General features: G+C 41.3%; 1 protein-coding gene across 1 annotated transcript in view; it reads right to left on the bottom strand.

The window, feature by feature from the left end:
- Window positions 1-20,771, bottom strand: part of LOC131104885 (sodium channel protein type 2 subunit alpha-like) — a 45,760-nt gene that overhangs the window by 8,793 nt on the left and 16,196 nt on the right. Inside the window, exons 7-19 of the mRNA XM_078796600.1 lie at window positions 20,064-20,357; window positions 19,324-19,387; window positions 17,736-17,877; window positions 17,435-17,641; window positions 16,509-16,796; window positions 15,203-15,523; window positions 13,356-13,470; window positions 12,897-13,135; window positions 12,636-12,809; window positions 11,160-11,516; window positions 8,555-9,085; window positions 2,912-3,047; window positions 1,252-1,406 (exon numbers count right to left, since the gene is read on the bottom strand). Of these exons, the coding sequence (XP_078652726.1) occupies window positions 1,252-1,406; window positions 2,912-3,047; window positions 8,555-9,085; window positions 11,160-11,516; window positions 12,636-12,809; window positions 12,897-13,135; window positions 13,356-13,470; window positions 15,203-15,523; window positions 16,509-16,796; window positions 17,435-17,641; window positions 17,736-17,877; window positions 19,324-19,387; window positions 20,064-20,357 (3,023 nt within the window). The remainder of the gene's footprint in view (window positions 1-1,251; window positions 1,407-2,911; window positions 3,048-8,554; window positions 9,086-11,159; window positions 11,517-12,635; window positions 12,810-12,896; window positions 13,136-13,355; window positions 13,471-15,202; window positions 15,524-16,508; window positions 16,797-17,434; window positions 17,642-17,735; window positions 17,878-19,323; window positions 19,388-20,063; window positions 20,358-20,771) is intronic.

The raw sequence follows: 20,771 nt of genomic DNA, 5'->3' as shown, positions 1-20,771 counted from the left end.
GCTCCGGCTTTTACAACGGTGCTGCTAATTTATGGCTAAATTCTAATGTCGTGACATCTCCTTCACTTCATAAGCACTACCAATCATTTAATTACTGTGCAGCTTGCGGCAGGAGCCAATCACAAGCTATCAGTGAACTCACAACAAGTATGTCTGCCCACTGGAAATCGCAGAAGGTCATTACTCAGTATAAGTCTGACTCACCGTGTCATCCTACAAAGAACACTGAACTCATCACACTGCAACTTAACACTCAAAAGTACCAATATGGAATAAAAATTACAAAAAACATTTTAACGTTTTCCTATAATGCATTGTGTCCAAGTAAAGCATTCACTGGACGAGAAGATGCATATAAAATGGATAGATGGAGCTGCAACGCTGCATCTGTCCACCAGGCGAGCCAGAGAAGGAAAGAGGGAGGCTGACACCATTGCAGCTCCCAGGCAGGCACCATGCCCAAATAAATACTTTGCTTGGATGCAATGAGTTATGGGAAAACATTAAACTCATATTAGTACTTGTATTGTATATTTCCTACTATGTATTTTTTGAGTGTTTCGTTGATGTGTGATGAGTGGAGTGTTCTTTGTAAGATGACTGTTAGATTGACCTCCTGCAATTTCCAATGGGTAGACAAGCTTGTTTTTTATATTGGCTCCTGGTCCTCATGAACTGGTTTGTGCCAAAATATGCCAAAATATTTAGTGGGTACGGCTTCTACACCAGAATTAACAGTAGTCCTAAAAAGTCTTTAAAATGGACACTTGAATGAAGAAAATGTTTGGATTCATTCCAATTGCATGGAAGACAATATTCGATCTAAATCTGTGTAGAGTCCGAATGATACATCATTACCATCATCATGATACATCATTTCCGTCCGCACTTACAGTGGGCAAAATAAGTATTTGATCCTTTGCTGATTCACGCTTACTGGCTTACAAATATATGAACAGTACCTAGCTTTAATAGAAAGTGACAGGATGTAATGAAAATGTACAAAAACATAAAATAAAGGTTATTAATGTGTACAATATTTGATTTCACTGAATATAGATCAAAAATGTCTTGGGCTTCATTGTAACTTGATACAAAGGCCACAAAATATATACTGTAAGTGCGAAGGGTTTGAGTGTACACCTCTGAATGACAACTCCAGAAACATCTAAGAATGCACTTACAGTATATGAGCTTACAAGACCCATAAAGTTATAACTCATGTCATAACTCATGACAAAACACACTCACCAGTGCGCCGCTGCTGAGAAGGATCATGAATATGATAAAAGACTCAAACCAGTTGTGCTCCACAATTATAAAACAGGTTTTCCTGAGGGTCCACCAGCTCTTAAACCTGTCCCCTTCCTCGTTGACCTGGCAGCACTGGAATCTACGGACGCATCCTGCGATTGTAGAGAAAGAACATGGGTATAAAACAATATTTGTAACACTGAAAAGCCTAGTCGACAAGTCATGCCTATTAAGCCATCGTCATTTAAGCCACTGCACATCCCCCAGTTAGTGCCCATCGAACATAAAACAGAGATTGCAAGACAGATTGTGACATTTGACCTGGAAAATTATATTAACCAATCCAACACTTTAAATGTGTTAAAATATGTTCTGTATTCTTACACTAAGTCAGTCTGCAGGAATACATTCTTGTATGTGTCCTTTATCGTTTGGCTGCACAGTTCATCCATGGTGGCCTAGCATATGAACGGAAATTTGCTGTAAACAACGCATTTGCTACTAAATTGTATCACTCTGCCGGAACACTGGTTTATGTTTTTAAATATTAGTTTTAAACAGGTGAAGTATTGTCTAGCGTTTCACGGACCCCCGAATACTTCTGATGCAGGCTTTCATCCCCAAGTCATATGTGACTTTTACTCATCTGTATACACCATTCATCATTTGCACTAAAATTAATATATATTCTGATGTCTGCAATACATATCTGCTCCTGTGCAATATTATGTGTATATCTTGGATATCTTGTATATATGTATCTTGTTAAACTGTCTTTTTTTTAACTTTACTTTTTGTATACTTTTTTTTACTTAACTATTGCACTGAAAGGAGAAGCTCTCCAATCTTGTTGTACATCTTGTATAAGACTTAATCTTGTATAATGACAATAAAGACCATTCCATTCCATCGAGCAACAAGTTCCAACAATGTTTTAACTATTTTAGCTACATTTAACTATGCTGCCGATTTAAGGCTAAAACTGCACTAAACGTGATCTCTTCTATTGTGCAGTGGTGTTGTCACCTCTTTTTGCCTCTCACGCAAAAAAACAACTTGGTGCGAACCACAGCATGAACGTTGTGACCCTTTTGTCAGTCATATAGTCTCTTTGTCTCGGTGGGTGGAGACGGGGCCATTAGCATACACACAGAATGCAGAAGAGTGTAATGTAGTAGAAATGAAATAAAAAATTTGCAATATATTGTCATACAGTTTTAATATTTTTCTTATAAATCATGTTAAAGTCTTGTAGATCCAACCTTGTGTATTGTCTCGTGATACCTCTAGTTAGGTACCAAGGTACCTTGGTTTGGTGATAATATTGAGTATTTTGAGGAGCTGAATGACTTTATATGTTAGACACATTTTGGTCAACAGTTCAAACACATTTATCACCGGCGCAAATACTTTTGTCCGGAAAATATAGCAACATGATTTGTAAATACCATCCTCACGTTGAGCTAAAGAGGTAAAAAACTGTGTTGAACTAAGACAAAGTGCCAGGTTAAATTACATGGACAAGCTCCTTCCTTTCTAACCTGATGAGCATTTCTATTTGCTGTCACTCAGCTGTGAGGTTACTAGATCAGTGCTGAGCACCAGCAGTTCTGTCCCACTTTTTCCTTGACACCTGTCACACTTGTAGCAATCTCACCCTCAGTGAAGCAGGCCTCTGGGTCCAGGGACTCCTCTGGCTCCAATTCCACGGAATCAACTCCGTCTCCTGGGGGGCAAATATCCACAGTGCTCCCTTCTGAAGAACTGGGATGTTTGGGCTCTACATCGAGCTTCTGCATGGACGAAGAAGTTTGCAAAAAGTAAGATGGTGGTTCCAGAAGCAAAACATCCTGAGGCGGTCATTACTGTTAGACGAGGCAGTGCCATAACAGAGATGGACTCTTTTAACACCCTTTCCATTGTCATCACATGCAGCATTGATCAAATGTACCTACAGGCTTTGGTATGACTTTTACTGGATGGCTAAAATCGTATCACGGGGAGTTGATGTTAAAGCCATAAAACTGTGGGTACGTTTGATGTGACCTCACTTTGAGGTAGACGGCATGCAATATTCCAGTGCATCATAAACCCAAGCCTGAAATTTTACCAAGCAGAACATGTGTAGTATTTTCAGGTCTACTGAGAAAACAAGTTGATTAAATGTATTCAGTTTAGCGCAATTATCCCAAACTCCCCCATAAAGTACAATCCACCCACCAAACGTTCTGCCTCAGTGACATGAAAACACATTATTTCCATTCCTTGTAAGCAGTCGTTCAGCCCTTTCTGTTTGTGTTGAAGTCAAATGATGATCACATTAGCTTACCAGCAAAATCCAGTACTGTGCACTGTTTATAAGACAGCATGTGGTCGGGTGTTGTCACCGTTTAGAGTTCCAGTCAGACGTTCATTCATTGTGGGCACTGTACTCAAGGCATTGAATCAATTGCAACTGGATTGTTACAGTTATTTTAGAAACCGTTTCACTTCTCATCATCTCACTACATCAATTCACGCGAAAAGACTAGATAGGACAGCTCTAGTCAGATTAGATGAGAAACATCTACGACAACCTGAACAGTCCATTTGCAATCAAGTCAATGGTAGACGAGATAGCTCTTCCTTGAATGGACCACAACTGTCCTATCTAGTGTTTGAGAATGAACTGATGAAGCCTCCTCGGATGAGAGGCGAAATGTCCACTAAGACAACCTGAAGAGTCCAGTTGTCATTGATTCATCATGGGAACTAATGTCATATCAATGTTGGGCAATTAATATTTTATTGATGTGAAATTGGAACGTACATCTTTAAAAACAAGAACTGGGTGCAAAAATACCCGGTAATACTCGTTTATATGTCCCTTAGCAAGTTTCACCTGGACCAGATGCTTTTGGTAGCCATCAAAAATCTTCTGGCATACTGTCATTCAGACGAGATACTGACCGCTCATCATGACAGAATTGGTAGTTTCCTGGCAATAAATCAGCTCTCAAGCATCGTCCATGACAATGTTCTATGGGGTGGCCATCACTCTCCTGTTGGAATATCCAATGATGTTCCAAGTTTCAGCCATCATGCTGGTTTGAGGTGAAGTTAAAGAACTTTGAGGTAGTCATCCGTCTTCATGAGTCTGTCTACTAGATTCGAAAACCCCACCTTGACTTCCTCAAATAATACTTCTTGTCCTTATGGGCAAACAAGGTCAATCTTGATCACGGGGGTAGCTGCAGATTGCAGTTGAGCTTGAGTATGTCGATTTCAGAGCTTCCTTCTTAGTCGGCAACCTAGTCCATGGATTTAAAAGTGGCTTAATAGCTCAAACAGGTTCATTATGTCTTCTTTTTGAATATTAGTCGAGTTCCTTGTAGTCAGACAAGATAAAAAACTGAACATATATAAAACCGGCTTCACTGTGAACAGGGATCTGGTTTTCCAGCAATTTCCAAGTCACGGCAGGTTTGAACTTTGGTGGTTCCTGAGAAACCTAACCGATTTCCTTTCATCTGAGGGTAACAGTATGGGTCTTCTTCCAGACCTGGGAAAAGTGATGACACATCACTTGTACTTACTTGTGCTTACGTATTAATTGTCTGAACTGACAATCTTGGAATCTGCAGTGGTTTGGTAATGTCTCCAATTCTTCTTAAATGTTTATTCTTTGGACTGCAGCTTGTCTGTATGAGTCTCCCTATTTTTGTAGAAAAAATGCAAAATAAATTCAAAATTGCACACCCAATTCTTGCTTTTAAAAATAATTTAAAGAAGAACTGAACTACCGAACGGTTGAAATAAATCACTAAGGGCCCAAAATTAGACATTCAATCTCAAGACACGAGTATGTAAACTTCTGACTGGTACTGTACATAACATGGTCACACTAACTTTCTACTTGGAGGGAATACACATTAGTATCTAGAAAATGTGAGATGTGTCAGTCGTGCTAGGCAGTCATCTTTTTTTTATACCAAGGATTGCATGCAAGCGAGTTTCTGTCTGGTTTGGAAACATGTCATCCTAGACAGTGCAGCAGCTCTGATTGCCGTGGGACTCAGCTAATACGGCATGGGAATAATGATGGAGGCATGCTTCTCACGAGTGCATTGGTCTCTGGAAGGATGCTGCCTTTCTCTGCCTTGGTACTCTTTGTACCTTTGTGGGTTACTGACAATATGAGGTGATATTCAAGCAGGATTAAACTGTATCTGCAGCAACCATATCAAGGTGGTATGCAATACTACATTCTGTGATGATTGACTCAACCTTGCATGTATGTATGCAGAAAAAACAACTTAATATTGCATGCATGCATGCATAAGATTATTGATGCAAGGCAATATGAACCATTGTTTTTTTAATGTGGGCAATTTTACATTTTAAGTGATAGAACATGAATGATTGTTCTATCACCCTCAGTTATTGTCATGATCTGTGTTGACGCCTTCTGCCTTGTTCTTGCAGTGCACTTCTGACCGGCAGAAGGTGGGCTTCCTGTGAATACCTGCTTCCAATTTACCTCATGGCCATTTTAGTGTGGCAGACAGACTTGCTTTGCTCTTCGCCAGATTGCCCCTCAAGCTACCCTCAAGTCCCTCAAGTCTTCATGCTACACGCCCTTCGCTCTCCTCGGCTATGTGTATGACTTGTTTGTATCCCTGCTTTCTGGCCTTTAGTCTTGATCTCGTAAGTACTCGCCCGCGATACTTATTCTGCAGTGTTTTCTGTTGTACCTGCTACTCGTTATTTCCTGCTCCTCATTCTGTTGGCATTCAAGAGTTTTTTTTCCTGTGCTTTGTGCCTGATTTTTCAGGCTTTTGCTACGGTGTTTTCCTTTTTTGTATTTTTGTCACGGCTTAGTATCGCCTTTTTTGTTGCATTTTACCATTTTTGCTTTGTTGGTACTTTTCCCTACTGTGGACTCCTTTATTTGTAATAAACATTCCAGACCAGCCAATTCTTGACAGTTATACAGTGTCCCTAAAATTATACAATGATATAGTTTTAAAAATATTTACAAAATTTGTTTTAATATACATAATAAATACATGTTTCTGTTTTATTTATACCATAGATATGTGTTTATATTTTATTTTTACAATTAAGGATGTGATCTCATATTTATTAAATAATTGTCATTTACTTTTTGGGTATAATATATGCCATATTGCCTGTGTCAAGCTTATGTAAGATGAGATCCCATATTAATGGTCAAAAACAGTGGCTTTGCTCATTCATATGACTTGGAACTGCAATGCATCTTGATGTGTGGGGATCAATTATGAAAAGGGGAACGGTAAAGAGAAAGTAAAAAAAAATACAGCATTAGGTGTGCTGCTGTATGAGGAACAGGGCAGGAATAAAGCAAAGTGGGTTGGGGGTGTGGGGCAAGACCAGGCAAAGAAGACAAAATGGGCAATCCATTAAAAAAAAAAAAACATGTCTGTTTGTAAATGACATCGGCAGTCCTCATGGTTAGTGCTATGATACAATAAAGTGCTCTTACAATTCTCCTCTCACAGAAAACCTTGAGAGCGTCTGTGACATGGCTGCAATAACAAACGGGGGGAGTTAAACAAAATTAAGTGCGCACCAAAATCCAGAATCATTCCGGCGCTCACAATGTAGTTAGGACTTTTCTTGCATAGGACAGTTGAAATGGTAAACAAATCACATCAACTACAACTAAACTTTTTTTGCATAATTCAGCGAATCACTGTGACATCTGTATGAAATAATGGTTAACTTTAGTGGTGTAAAAATACCCCATCACGGTTCCTTATGTACCTTGGTCTTAAGGTCATGGTTTGGTTCATTGTTGCACCAAAAACACTCAAATACCAGAATACACATACGTATGTTCCCATTAGATTTGTAGCCATTTGTAGCTGCTCGTAACTGATACTGAGTAAAAGCAAGACCTGAGAAACAATTACGGTCCATCACTTTAATGGGGGATATTTGGTACGCCCCTGCACCATTCTGGCATAAAAATTTGCCGGAGTAAGACGCTGTTGTGGCCCGCGGGCCACAGTTTACCCACTTCTGTTCTATCACAAAGAGATTTACGGTACATCCCTAGAGATACGTAACATGAGGCAATCGCTATCTGATTTCACTTGGAGTTTCTATTAGGTTTCTTCATGCCTGTTGCTGCTAAACAGCATAAGGAGACAGCCTGGATCAGCCTTCAGGCATTCTCAATCAATGTAATCTGCGGTGCTTAGCAATGATGTGTTCTTGTTGGTCTGTTGAGTGGAACTGTCTGGTACAGTGGAACCCGTTTATGTCGACAAACGTCAAAGCAGTGGTTCTCCACTTGTTTGTCTGCGGAACCCACCATCACCTCTCATGATCCATCCATCCATTTTCTATACCGCTTATCCTCACTCGGGTCACGGGGGGTATGCTGGAGCCCATCCCAGCTATCTTCGGGCGAGAGGCGAGGTATGCGGAAATGTTTCAACTCAAATTTCTCAAATATCTTATACTGAATGAAAAGACATTCAAGTGCGGTTTGAATTTGAGGTACAGTAATCCTCCATTCATCGCTGTTAATTGGTTCCAGACCCGTGACAAGTGAATTTCAAGAAGTAGGATTTAGAAATTGAATATTTTCATAGTTTTGGCATTGAAAACCTGTCTTATCATCTAAATATGTTTTTAAACATTATACTTAACATAAAATAACACCCATATAGCCTTTGCATTTGTATTGGCCAGTAGAGTAGGCATAATACAGATAAGGTGGCTCCGGGACGCCGCCCTGGGGAGGTGTCCGGTTACTCCGGTTTCCTCCCACATGCCAAAAACATGCTAGGTTAATTGGCGACTCCAAATTGTCCATAGGTATGAATGTGAGTGTGAATGGTTGTTTGTCTATATGTGCCCTGTGATTGGCTGGTCATCAGTCCAGGGTGTACCCCGCCCCTCGCCCGAAGACAGCTGGGATAGGCTCCAGACCCTTGTGAGGATAAGCGGTAGAAAATGAATGAATGAATAAAAAAACATACATTCTATCTGTTTTCACAAAATCTAAGCCATTTTACATACTCTACCCAAAGTGACCTTAATACCAAACCGTGATTATGGAGTACCCTTACACCCCTAATACATACCCCACTGGAAAGGGGCCAAAGGGGGTACAACACGGATCAGTTATTTTGGCACCTTTCTTTATTTTTGGGGAAAGCTTGAACTGAAACCAACCTGTATGGTGGAATTCTTGGAAGACATGGTTCAATTAATGAATCACACAGAAACACAAAGCATATAGAGAAAGACGGTCAGTTCTCCTTACCTCTTTGCTGCCCTCCACATCGGATGAATCGCTGCTTATATCCTCCGTGTTAAGGTTCTCAAAGTCTGACTCGCCCACCGCAATGGGCACTGTGACTGTCAGGCTGGGGTTGTGAATAAAGGACATGTAGTCACACTGGTCTATGGGGTACTGCTCTGGGCTGTCCCCATCGACCGTGACTCCAACAACCAGGCCTCCTCCTGGTCGCCCGTTGCCCTCAGTGGTCTTGTACATCCCACCAGTGTCTTTGGTAATTTCCACTGCTGTGTGATTGGTGATGCAGTTGCCCTTTCCGTTGCTATGTAGTTCTTCCAGGGGTTTGCTCTCATTAGGGATGTTGGAGCCCTTGCCGCCCCCGCCAAAACACAAGCTCTGGAGAAACTGCCGCACAGCAGATTTGACAAAGGCGATGCCGCGCTGGATCCGGCCCACGGCCACTTGCAAGTTGTTCATCTCGCTGTCTTCGTCGGTTGCAGCCAAGTTATCAGCGCTGAATGAGCTCAGAAGCAGAGCTAAGAACAGGTTAAGAACCTAAAAGAACAACGATGCATTAGGCAGCAAGTAGGGAGGAGGTGGAAATTAAACAGGACCTCTCAGGATTTATCTACATAGGATACTGAATAAGTAACTTAATATTAAATGAGTAATATTAAGTTAAGTTAAGTACTTAATATTGAATAAGTAACTGCGGTGTATGATCAACTCAAGGGTTTACAGGTACAGCTCAGAAAATATTGACAGTTTACAGCTTTAATAACAGTGTAAATGTACTATATCCTCACACCAACTCAACCCACAGTCATTTATGTACAGACAACTGGCAACCTAAGTGAAAATGGGCAAATTGGGCCCAAAGTGTGCCCTCACATTACCATCACAACATTAACCTTTTACCTTTACTTCTCTTCACTACTTTGCATCACTACAGGTTGTTCCCTCCCCGCTATTGTTTCGTAAGTTAAGTGACGTCAGTGATGGTGACCACTGAGGGTGGTAGTGAATTCATCATTTTGGCTGTTTTAAGTGCAACATTTGCGTACTTCTCAGTGTGAACACACTTACGCACTCAAAAGACCCAAAGTGAGTAAGTACGCAAGTGTGACAATTGAAACAATTGAGGAGCTAAATTTCAAGAAACTAAAACACAGAACAACATTAAAAAGTTTTAGCCCTACAATTAATGGGGTACGAGTGTGCAATGATTTGGAGGCAGAACTGAAACAATGTCTAAATATAAAACTATTTTAATATAAGTATAAATTAAAAATATTTGGAAAGTATAGTGGAACGTATAGTGAAGGGTAATAATAATGTTGTTATATGTTTAACAGGATGTAAATATATAAAACAGAGCCTGGTCATGTGTTGGCATCAAGGAAATGGACTGAAACAGAATTGTGGAATTGTGGCAGTGAGACCTATACTTTTACTAGTCAAGCAATTACAATGTTTTTTTTCCTTTAGGTAGACTTGGTTAGTGATTGGATTTAGTTTTGTTGACAAGTTAATTGCTGCTTTAACCACTGTCACTGCTATTCCCACTTACACTAAATAAGAGAACTAGGGGAGGCAAAACATGGGTCTGGAAGGGTGGGGTCTATCCATCCTAACAGACTCAGTCCCGTCTTTTTATTGCAACACACAGCATAGGACAACACACCACTGATTAACTCAAGTTAAGTAGCCGGGTGAGGGCTTGCTGACTGGGGCTGCAGTCCACTCTCAACAGGCCCACTCTACACCCTGGCTTTTTAATGCATGACACTATATAGGGAGGGGAAAGAGGAAGGATGATGAATACAATTAAATAAATTAATAAATAAACAAAAAAAAGAATAAAGGAAGTGGAAAACACTGTAGTTGGGATAGCAGTGACAATAGGGTAGTAGTAGACTCAAATGTGAATATTTAATTTGAGGTATTTTAAAGAATATTTTACTTTTTTCACATTTATGTTTTAATCTCACTGAAACAATACCATAACATGTTTTTTTATATCCATGTTAGTTTGTGATGACTGGTGTGGTGACTGTATAGTTGGAGTGGTTTCATTCTTTTTTTCTTTTGTCCTGGACTATGTACGACACAATGACTAGTAATGAACTGGTTGCTCTTGGCACGTGGTTGGGTGCCTCAAGCTGAGTGAGGGTGGTTGGATGTGGGGTTTTCATTCTTGTAGACAAGGAATAATATATGTTTTGTTGGGATGAAGTTGGAATCTGGGTGGTTAGGGGGGTGGCCCTAGATAAGTCTTGACTTCTTCCTTCTTCCCATTCCCTTTCGAATATGTGTATGTTTATATGCACATAGGTATTTTTATTTGCGTTGATTTATGTTTGGTTTGTTGTGCTTTGGATGATGTTTGAAATAAAGAAGGAAAAAAAAACAAACAAACAAAAAAAAACACAGCAATGATAGGAAGGGTGGGATTAAATAAGCTCTGCTTCTTCCTACTTCTTTCCAGACATGTTGATGTTGAATGCTGTATAAACATGCATTACTCGAGGTGTATATAAAATACTGTATTTTAACATGTGTGAGCTTCACTTACAGTATAATAATATGGTATGTATTTCCAAGTTAAAATAAAGAGAGAGGCCCCTACCACCAAGTTTCCGATGACCATGACCATCATGAAGACAATCAGACACATTGTGGGTCCCGCTACTTCCATACAGTCCCACATCGTCTCAATCCACTCTCCACAAAGCACCCGGAAAACGATGAGGAAAGAATGGAAGAAATCGTGCATGTGCCAGCGGGGTAGCTGACATTCATCATTGATCTTACAGACACACTCCTTGTAGTTCTTTCCAAAAAGCTGCATTCCCACCACGGCAAAGATGAAAACGATAATGGCGAGCACCAGGGTCAAGTTCCCCAGAGCCCCGACTGAGTTACCAATGATCTTGATCAGCATGTTCAGTGTTGGCCATGACTTTGCCAGTTTGAACACCCTCAGCTGTTGTAAACACAAGAATACAAAAACAAAACGTTATACTTTCGATGTGGATGGTGAAGAGTATGGTTGGTGGAACCCGTTCATGTCAATCATCTCATCAAGTCCCGGTCCACCTTGTTCTTATTATGACTAAAAATGCTTGCTTAAGTTGACATCAATACGTTAACTTCAAAATGATCACGAAGCAGCGTGACACCACAACAACAACATAACTACCGTCATGCTACACAACACTAAAACATATAGACACACACTGACTTCCTGTGCAATGTGCAAAGTAAGCTTCACAATGAAAACATGGCAGTATCAACCTCGATTCTACCACTAACAAAATAGTCATCCATCACTACTTTGTGGTTCAAATTCCTCACCTTCACTCTATAACGATTTGTCAAAAATATTTTCAGTAATAAATCATGCTGTTTTGTGGTTAAATTTGGCCAATTATTAGTCAAAATATATGCATACTGATGCTAATGCTATGTATTAGCTACATACACATTCAAAGATGTTGACGTAGTATTCTACACGAGTCACTAGGGGTCAGTAATGTTACTATAATGTTTGGTGAGACACAATCACAGATCACCAGAAGAGCAGGCTTTTCCTGCAGGTTTAAATTAGCTCACAATAGCTAAGTGTGAATGGTTGTTTGTCTATATGTGCCCTGTGATTGGCTGGCCACCAGTCCAGGGTGTACCCCGCCTCTCGCCCGAAGACAGCTGGGATAGGCTCCAGCACCCCCGTGACCCTTGTGAGGATAAGCGGGAGAAAATGAATGAATGACTGAATTAACAAAAAAAATAAATAAAAAATGACTGAAGGTTCTTATTGATGAGCGCAGAGAAAATGAAATTGCTGCCATTTGCAACTTTCTTTGTGCACTCGAGCCAACGGAATGATACAGTCGAGGGCAAAGGGACCAGTTTGGTAGGAGTAATATTGATGATCACTGAGACATTGTATGGAAACCACATCATCTGAAAAAATGGAATTGACTACAAAGGAAAACCACGTCAAGCAAGCAATGGTTTGTTTTCGTTCCATTTCAACCAGTTTGAGGGTTGATGACATAAACGGGTTCCACTGTGCTTTTCCTCGTAAAACATTATTTCTTACCAGTCGGAAGGATCTGAGCACAGACAGGCCCTCTACGTTGGCCAAGCCCAGCTCCATCAGACTCAAGCTCACAATAATGCCATCAAAAATGTTCCAGCCCTCCTGGAAGTAAAAGTACGGATCAAGGGCGATGACCTTGAGGCACATCTCTGCCGTGAAAATTCCAGTGAACACCTATTTTTAAAAAAAAGAAGGGGACAAATACACCTTTTATGATTGGATTGACATCACCATAGCATGTTTGTTGAAATGGAAAGGTACCAGGTTTCCCACGGAAAGGACATAGTCAAATTCTTTCGTCATGGGGTAATGTTCCATGGCCATGAAAAGGGTGTTGAGGACGATGCAGATCGTGATAGTCAGATCCACAAATGGATCCATGACCACCATGCTGACAATGTTCTTGATTTTCAGCCAGGCAGGGCAACAATTCCAGATCAAACAAGTGTTGGCAAATCTATACCAGCAAGAAGGGCATTTCTGTCTCGACTCTTCAAGCTCTGGAACGGGCACATGAAACGAGAAAGGAGAATTAAAAACACAGAGAAATCCCTCATGAAGATAGCTGTCATCAAGATAGCTGGTCATCCTTCATTTATTTTGTACCCATTTATACACAACTTTACATTGTTATTTCAGCATTTACTTAACATCAGTAGGTTAAAGGTACTGTATTACAAATATGGATTGATGATTAGAACGTATTATGAAGATTATGACCTTCCATGGTGTTGGTGAGGATGCTGGCCACACTCATTGCCCTTTGCCTGCCTCCTGGTTCATCTAAATAATCAACTGAGTGCCGTTTCTTCACCTCAGTGTCTGAAGTTGTATCCTATGGAAAACAAACACATGCTGATATTTTGAAACCAGTCAAGTGATAAAATTCACATTTTCAGTGTAGAACAATTTTAATATCCGCAAAAAGGGTAAAAAAGCCAGCATGAAATCAAATACAGTCATGCCTCTTCGTAATTTGACCAAGTTTGGTGTGAGGCCGTTTGAGGTCTATTGGCAACTATACTTAGGTATGCTTTGGTTCATTTGAGGTTAAATGTGAATGCTACATGCACCAAAGGCATGGACAAGTCTTCACAAAACCAATACACAGAGGGGAAAACAAGTATTTCATAATGACAATGGCAGCAGTGTTGCCAGTTGGTCATGTGAGTCATTAGTAATGAGAAGAATTCAATAATCCAATACCATTATCGTTACTGCTTCCATAACGATTCTCTTATCCTTCTCAGCCTAGTCTTCAATTGAACTCAATTGCCAAATTGTCAGAAATGGGTCTCAAGTCAAGTCAAGGATTTTGATTACTTTGGAGACTACTTGAAAACATCATCAAAGACCTGCAATTCGACTTTGACTACGACATCAAGGACTCGGGACTTGGCTCTGACTTTAGTCTAGTGACTTGAAAATTCTCGAGATTTTCCATGAGTGATCATTATTATGTCATTTCCAGCCAGACAACATATTGGGTTTAAGAACAAATAACGAATGTGTGGATTACGTAAATCCTGAATGGAATGGAATGGCCTTTATTGTCATTATACAAGATGTACAACGAGATTGGAGAATGGAATGCTATGCCAGCACTCATTTTCTGTGACCAAGTCTTGTCACAATGGTCTTCCATCCATCCATCCGTTTTCTATGCCGCTTATCCTCACTGGGAGGCAACATATACACAAACAACCATTCCCACTCACATTCATACCTATGGACAATTTGGATTGCCAATTAACCTAGCATGTTTTTGGAATGTGGGAGGAAAACCCACACACGGGGAGAACATGCAAACTCCACACAGAGCAGAGAATCAAACTCAGCTCTTCCTGATCGCCTCACAGTCTGGCCTACATGCTAACCACTCAGTGGTCTTATTTGATTTAAAAAACAAAATTAAATATGCATTCATTTTATTTGGTAAACACTAAACAGTGGCAGGGCTAGTGCCCAGAAGAGAAGAAGAGAAGTTCAATCCCACCCTCGGCCAACTCTGTGTGGAGTTTGCATGTTCTCCCCGTGCATGCATGGGTTTTATCCCACATTCCAAAAACATGCTAGGTTAATTGGCAACTCGAAATTGTCCATTGGTATGAATGTGAGTGTGAATGGTTGTTTGTCTATATGTGCCCTGTGATTGGCTGGCCACCAGTCCAGGGTCTACCCCGCCTCTCGCCCAAAGACAGTTGGGATAAACTCCAGCACCCCCTGCGACCCTTGTGAGGATAACGGGTAGAAAATGAATGGATAAACAGTGTCTATGACTGTAAGGAGTCCAACATTTCAAGCCTAAATTCGGGCTTAACTTCGGACTTGCATGTCTTTACTTGAGACTTGCAAAACACTGACTTGCTTCAACCTGCAAATTGTTACACAAAAACCGTCAGGACTCAGCTGTCAACAGCTGACAATGTCAGTTGTTTGTTTTTTGAGGTGATTGCGGTTGAATCCAAACATGTCTGATTCAAGAATGAAGAAAATCCCCTGAATTCCATCCATTAGTACATACTGAGAAAGTTATTAGAAAATGAACAACTTGTAAGGAGACCTACAGGGGAGGTAGTTACAGATGTTACGCCAACCAGCGACACCACGCCGTTGCAGTCCACCGCACAGTGCATCTTGCCGTTGGCAGGAAGCATGACCCGAGGCACCATGAGGCTCGTCTGGCTGACGGCACTACAACGGCGCTCGATGCGTCGTGGCAAGAACAGGGACCCCCGCCGGCTGTCGCTCTCTTCAAAGGTGCTGTGCTCGTCATCCGCAAAATTGTTTTCGGACCCCATGTCTCGTGCTCGACCACGGAAGCTGAATAGGCTGGCTTGGCTGTTCCTCCGCGGTGAGAAGAACGAGCCACGTATACTGAGCAGAGACTGTAAAAGAAGATAATATTTGTGAAATGATTGCAATGGTGCATACAGTCATCCCTCGCCCTATCAAGCTTTGCCTATCGCTCCCATTGAATATCATGTTTTTTTTTAAATGTATCAATTAATAAAAGGTCGCTATTTTGTGGCTGTCTGTTATTCGTCAAAAAAAATTGCAAGACAAGTTATCTGTGTAATTCTGGTCACTGGGCAGCAGAGATTATGAGACATGACGTTAGATTACATTTCCTTTCACACAGCATGGAGACTGGCTACTGAGAAAGTATAGCCGAGCCGACATGCTATGGCTGAGATCAAATAAAAAAAAATTGTATCCTCTCATTCAGTGCGGAAGTGGTCATTTTAAAATTGCCTTGTCTTTCTTCCCCACTGTGTTTGAAACATTTAAGTTTACAATATAAGTAAAATCTGAGAGGTTAGCTCGCTAGCATGCTATGCTAGAGGTGGCCGTCTACAATGCCCCTGCAGTCCTCTTGTGGCCTGTGCAATGTGATGTAAACAAAAAATAATAAGAGTGTAAAAGTGACTATTGGGTGTTATTTTATGTCTACATGGCTCTAACAATGCTACATCCCCTTTATAGAAAATCATAAACAGGTTTTCTATGCTCTAACTACAAAAATATTCAGTATATTAACACTGAATCCTAGTTTGTGTAAATTCACTTATTGCAATCGGGTCTGGCACAAATTAACCACGATAGACGCGGGATGACTGGACATTGGACCCCTATTTAAGTAAGTTTTTTACTGCATATACAATCAAATTTTCTCCATTAACCTTGCTTAAATATCACATACTCCTAAATCAAATACTCCTATTTAGGGTGTACCGGTTCATGTATTCATAACCTCCCCCTTTTCAAAGCATGGCAGGCTCTGTCTATTTATTTGTAGGTCGCTTGTAGTTCTATGCATGTTTTTTCATTCACTTTAGTAAAGCAAAACTTGAATTCATGAGGAAAATTGACCTGATTGGGTGACGAGCATCTCTTCTCATAGGAAAGTCGGTTGGCATCAATAGAGAAGCGGAAGGATCTCTTGATGCTGTCCTCAGAAAGAGACTTGCGGAACTTGTCGCAGGCCCCCCTCACCTCCTCCTCTTCCTCCCTTTGCTTCCTTTTCTTTCGCCTGTTGCGTCGCTCTTTTGCACTTTTCGAGCTGAGCTTGGATGTCACAGAGGACGACTCAGAGGTGGAGCCCCCAGGGCCCACCCTCCCGCTGTACTCCCCGCTCTCCATGCTTGCTGCCGCGGCAACCTGTTAGCCAATCGGGATGGGGGGGGGAAATGTTGTCATGGTAACCTGAAGCTCGTCAGAGAGGATGACAAACTAGAGAGGAAGCGAACGCCTGGGAGCTGAGAACAGTCATGGCGGCAGTGAGAACTCGGACGCCATCTAAATTTTACTTATCATCATATTTACTTGGGTAAGATCATGTGATAAATATTTCAATTATAACCCATTTCAATTTTAACCCATAAGAAGTCCCATTGATATGAGTGTCAGCAACACTTTAAGTGTGTCCAAGACAGCTTTATGCTTGACCTGAACTCATTACATCCCGAAACAAGCTAGGAAAACATCACTAAACAAGAATAAGTGTGAATGCTAATATGCTAATTTGGTTTGAGTCGGACCATCTGGAACAGACGTTAACCAAGGCATTGTATGTCGTGTTTTGAAATACTATGCAACAACCCTGTTTTGATCAGACAAATCTTAAATAAGTTTGATCAAGTGAAGAATTGCTACACCGCAGCAGCTGTTGAAAAAATGATAAAAAAGCATCTCACCTCTCACTCCCGTGACAGGTAGGAGGTGGCCTATGTATGTACACATTTATATGTACATATAAATATACATTATATATCATTTTATATATATATTGATTTTACCTGCGCTTCCTCTTGCTGCCTTTTTAGCTGCTCCAGCATGGCCTGGAACTCCTCCTCTTTCTGCTGAGCCTCCTCTATGGTGGCTTGGTTCTGCTCGTCGTAGGCCATGGCCACAACAGCCAAGATCAGATTGACAAGGTAGAAGGAGCCCAGGAAGATCACCAGTACAAAGAAGACCATGTAGGGCTTCCCTGCTGCACGCAAGGTCTGATGGATCCAATAACATAACGCACACAATAGTTGATCAAGTGGACAAATAAAGAACATATCTATTTCAGGATGGATTCAAGGTTGTGCAAACCTGCTGGTAGAGATTTTCCCAGTAGTCCTGGGTCATGAGTCGGAATAGAGACAGGAAAGCCCAGCTGAAGGTGTCAAAGCTTGTGTATCCGTAGTCAGGATTAGGACCCGCTTTGATACAAACGAAGCCTTCTGGACAAACACTGTCACACAATGAGAGCTCATTTAGGTTTCAGTCTACAGTCCTAAGTCTATAACCTCAGGTTTGGCCAGTAAGCCTATAACTCATATCTGGGGTGTCCAAAGCGCAGCCCGGGTGCCACTTCCGGAACACGACTGTTTTCCTGTTGGTCTGTGGCACATTCTAAACATACAAATTACCAGTAATAAATAAATAAGCACAAATGTAAAAATCTACAGAATAAAGTTGTAATCTAATGAAAAAAGATTGGGATTTTTTCAGAGTGATCTAATAGTACAAAGAACAATAACGTCATTTTATGAGCATAAAGTTGAAATATTACAGAAAAAATACATATTTTTTAATAAATATTGTGTTATTGGAAGGCCACACAGTGACCGAGTGGTTGGCATGTTGGCCACATAGTCACACAATCGTGGAGACCAGGGTTCGAATCTCAGCTGGGGCATCTCTGTGTGGAGTTTGCATGTTCTCCCCGTGCATGGGTAGGTTTTCTCCCAGTACTCCGGTTACATGTGGTATTTCGGGGTGTAACGGAACACAAAACGGTTTCGTTTTGAGATTACGGTTGAGTTAATTTTGGGTACAGTAAAGGAAAGGAAATGCAATTAGCTTTTGTGTAAACAACTTAAAGAATTTTTAACTGCAAACTGCTAAATTTGCCATTAAAAAAATTCTCAAACAAATAATAAAAAAAACAATAATGTGAAGAAATATTAGATGGGGTGGCCACTTTGATACATTCATTCATTCATTCATTTTCTGCCGCTTATCCTCACGAGGGTCACGGGGGTGCTGGAGCCTATCTCAGCTGTCTTCGGGCAAGATGCGAGGTACACCCTTAACTGGTGGCCAGCCAACCACAGGGCACATATAGACAAACAACCATTCACACTCACATTCATGGACAATTTGGAGTGGCCAATTAACCTAGCATGTTTTTGGAATGTGGGAGGAAACCGGAGTACCCGGAGAAAACCCACGCATGCATGGGGAGAACATGCAAACTCCACACAGAGATGGCCGAAGGGTGGAATTGAACTCCGGTCTCCTAGCTGTGATGTCTGCGCGCTAACCACTCGACCGCCATGCAGCCCCAATATAATATAATACAAATACAATAAATACAATATATGAAACTTCCCAGAGGCACACTTGGGCTTGATTAAGGAGCTTTATTTGCAGCTATGAACTGAGCAAATACTCAAGGAACCAGAAACACACCTACCAGGTTTTTCTGACCATATTGGACACGAACATATCACTCATCTGAGCGAGCTGCGGGTCCTGCTGTGTGTTCCCACACTCTTCCATACTGATTACATATATGAGTACCGTTACACCCCTAGGCTATTAATGTTCATTACCGACGTCCCTGTTGGGACTGTTAAGCAATTAAATGAACCATGAGCGTTAAGACTATAGAAAATCATTTCTCAAGACTTACCCAGCCCCGCTGCCATTTCCACAGAGCAGGGCATCCCTGCGTCCAGGGAGATAATAGTAATTACCTAAAAGACAGGAAAGGAGATTAATTAAAAAGTTTAAGAACCACTTTGTACCACTCTGGAGGAATGTCTGGAGTGCAGGCGCGTAATTTGCACCTGCAATAATCAGATATAGCCAATATAAACCCACCCCACCCCGACTATAATCACATCATTCCAATTTAATTTCAATGTAATTGATTTCACAAATAAATAAACAGGTAAACAGATTTTTTTGCCTGGGATTTGCTTTGATTCAAAAAACCTACTAACGACAAATCTAGCAAATTTTCTCTGGTTTTATGCAACACTTTTGTGGACCCTAACATGACAGAACGTATTGCCCTTCAGGTCCAGCTTCCGCACATTTCCTCCACTGTAGTGCTTTTGTCCACATAAAAACAGTGAACAATACAGTCGGCCATGCTGTGGTTGTGCACCCCAAATGTAACAGTGGAGGAGCGATCACATTGCAGTGGGCTAATATACTGTATGTGTGGGCATGCTGCATGTGTGCCACATGCGCCCCCTCCCAAATCTGTAAACCAAGGGCAAACGTTGGAGTGTATTGTGTAAGAACGTAATGTGTAAAGCCTCCAAGGGCTGTCGCTGTTGCATTGTGAAGGACACACACACACACACACACACACACATAACTACCACCCGTCTCAAAATCAACACATAACATAAGTTGTCTTACGGTCATTACTGATGTAATCGGTCCAGTTAAAGTCGCTTCCTGTGCTGTTCAGGAATGTGTTGTTGACTTCCGCTGACAGGTTGCCGTTGAAAAGTAGCATGTCATCGCCAACAGCGTCGCTGCTGTTGGTGGCGTTGCTGGCAGTCGGCAAACGCACGCATTTCTGCCTCAGGTTACCCATGAAGAGCTGGAGGCCGATGAGAGCAAAGACGCTGAGGCAGAACACTGTCAGGATCATCACATCCGACAGCTTTTTAACTGACTGGATCAATGCACCCACAATGGTCTTCAAACCTGAATGGGAGAATGACGGAGGTTACGATTACTCAGCAGTAAAAAAGATAGTTGTGTCTAGTCCTGCATGAATTATGTCCTTGAGACTCCTAGACTCATTTCACAGCTGTGAGAATAAAAGATCCGGGAGGACTTTGCAGAGTAAGAAGGCTAGTCCGAACAATATCATGGATAAAATGGTAGTCTTGATGGTCCTCTTTAAAGTTGTGTTGTTAAACGCATTATAACTTCATTCATTCATTCATTCATTCATTTTCTACCGCTTATCCTCACGAGGGTCGCAGGGGTGCTGGAGCCTATCCCAGCGCTCTTCGGGCGAGAGGCGGGGTACACCCTGGACTGGTGGCCAGCCAATCACAGGGCACATATAGACAAACAACCATTCACACTCACATTCATACCTATGGACAATTT

Source organism: Doryrhamphus excisus, linkage group LG15 (assembly GCF_037039965.1).
Source record: "Doryrhamphus excisus strain RoL-2023G ecotype Guam linkage group LG15, RoL_Dexc_Guam_v1.1, whole genome shotgun sequence".
Lineage (NCBI taxonomy): Eukaryota > Metazoa > Chordata > Actinopteri > Syngnathiformes > Syngnathidae > Doryrhamphus > Doryrhamphus excisus.
This window is presented reverse-complemented; position numbering and strand designations above follow the sequence as displayed.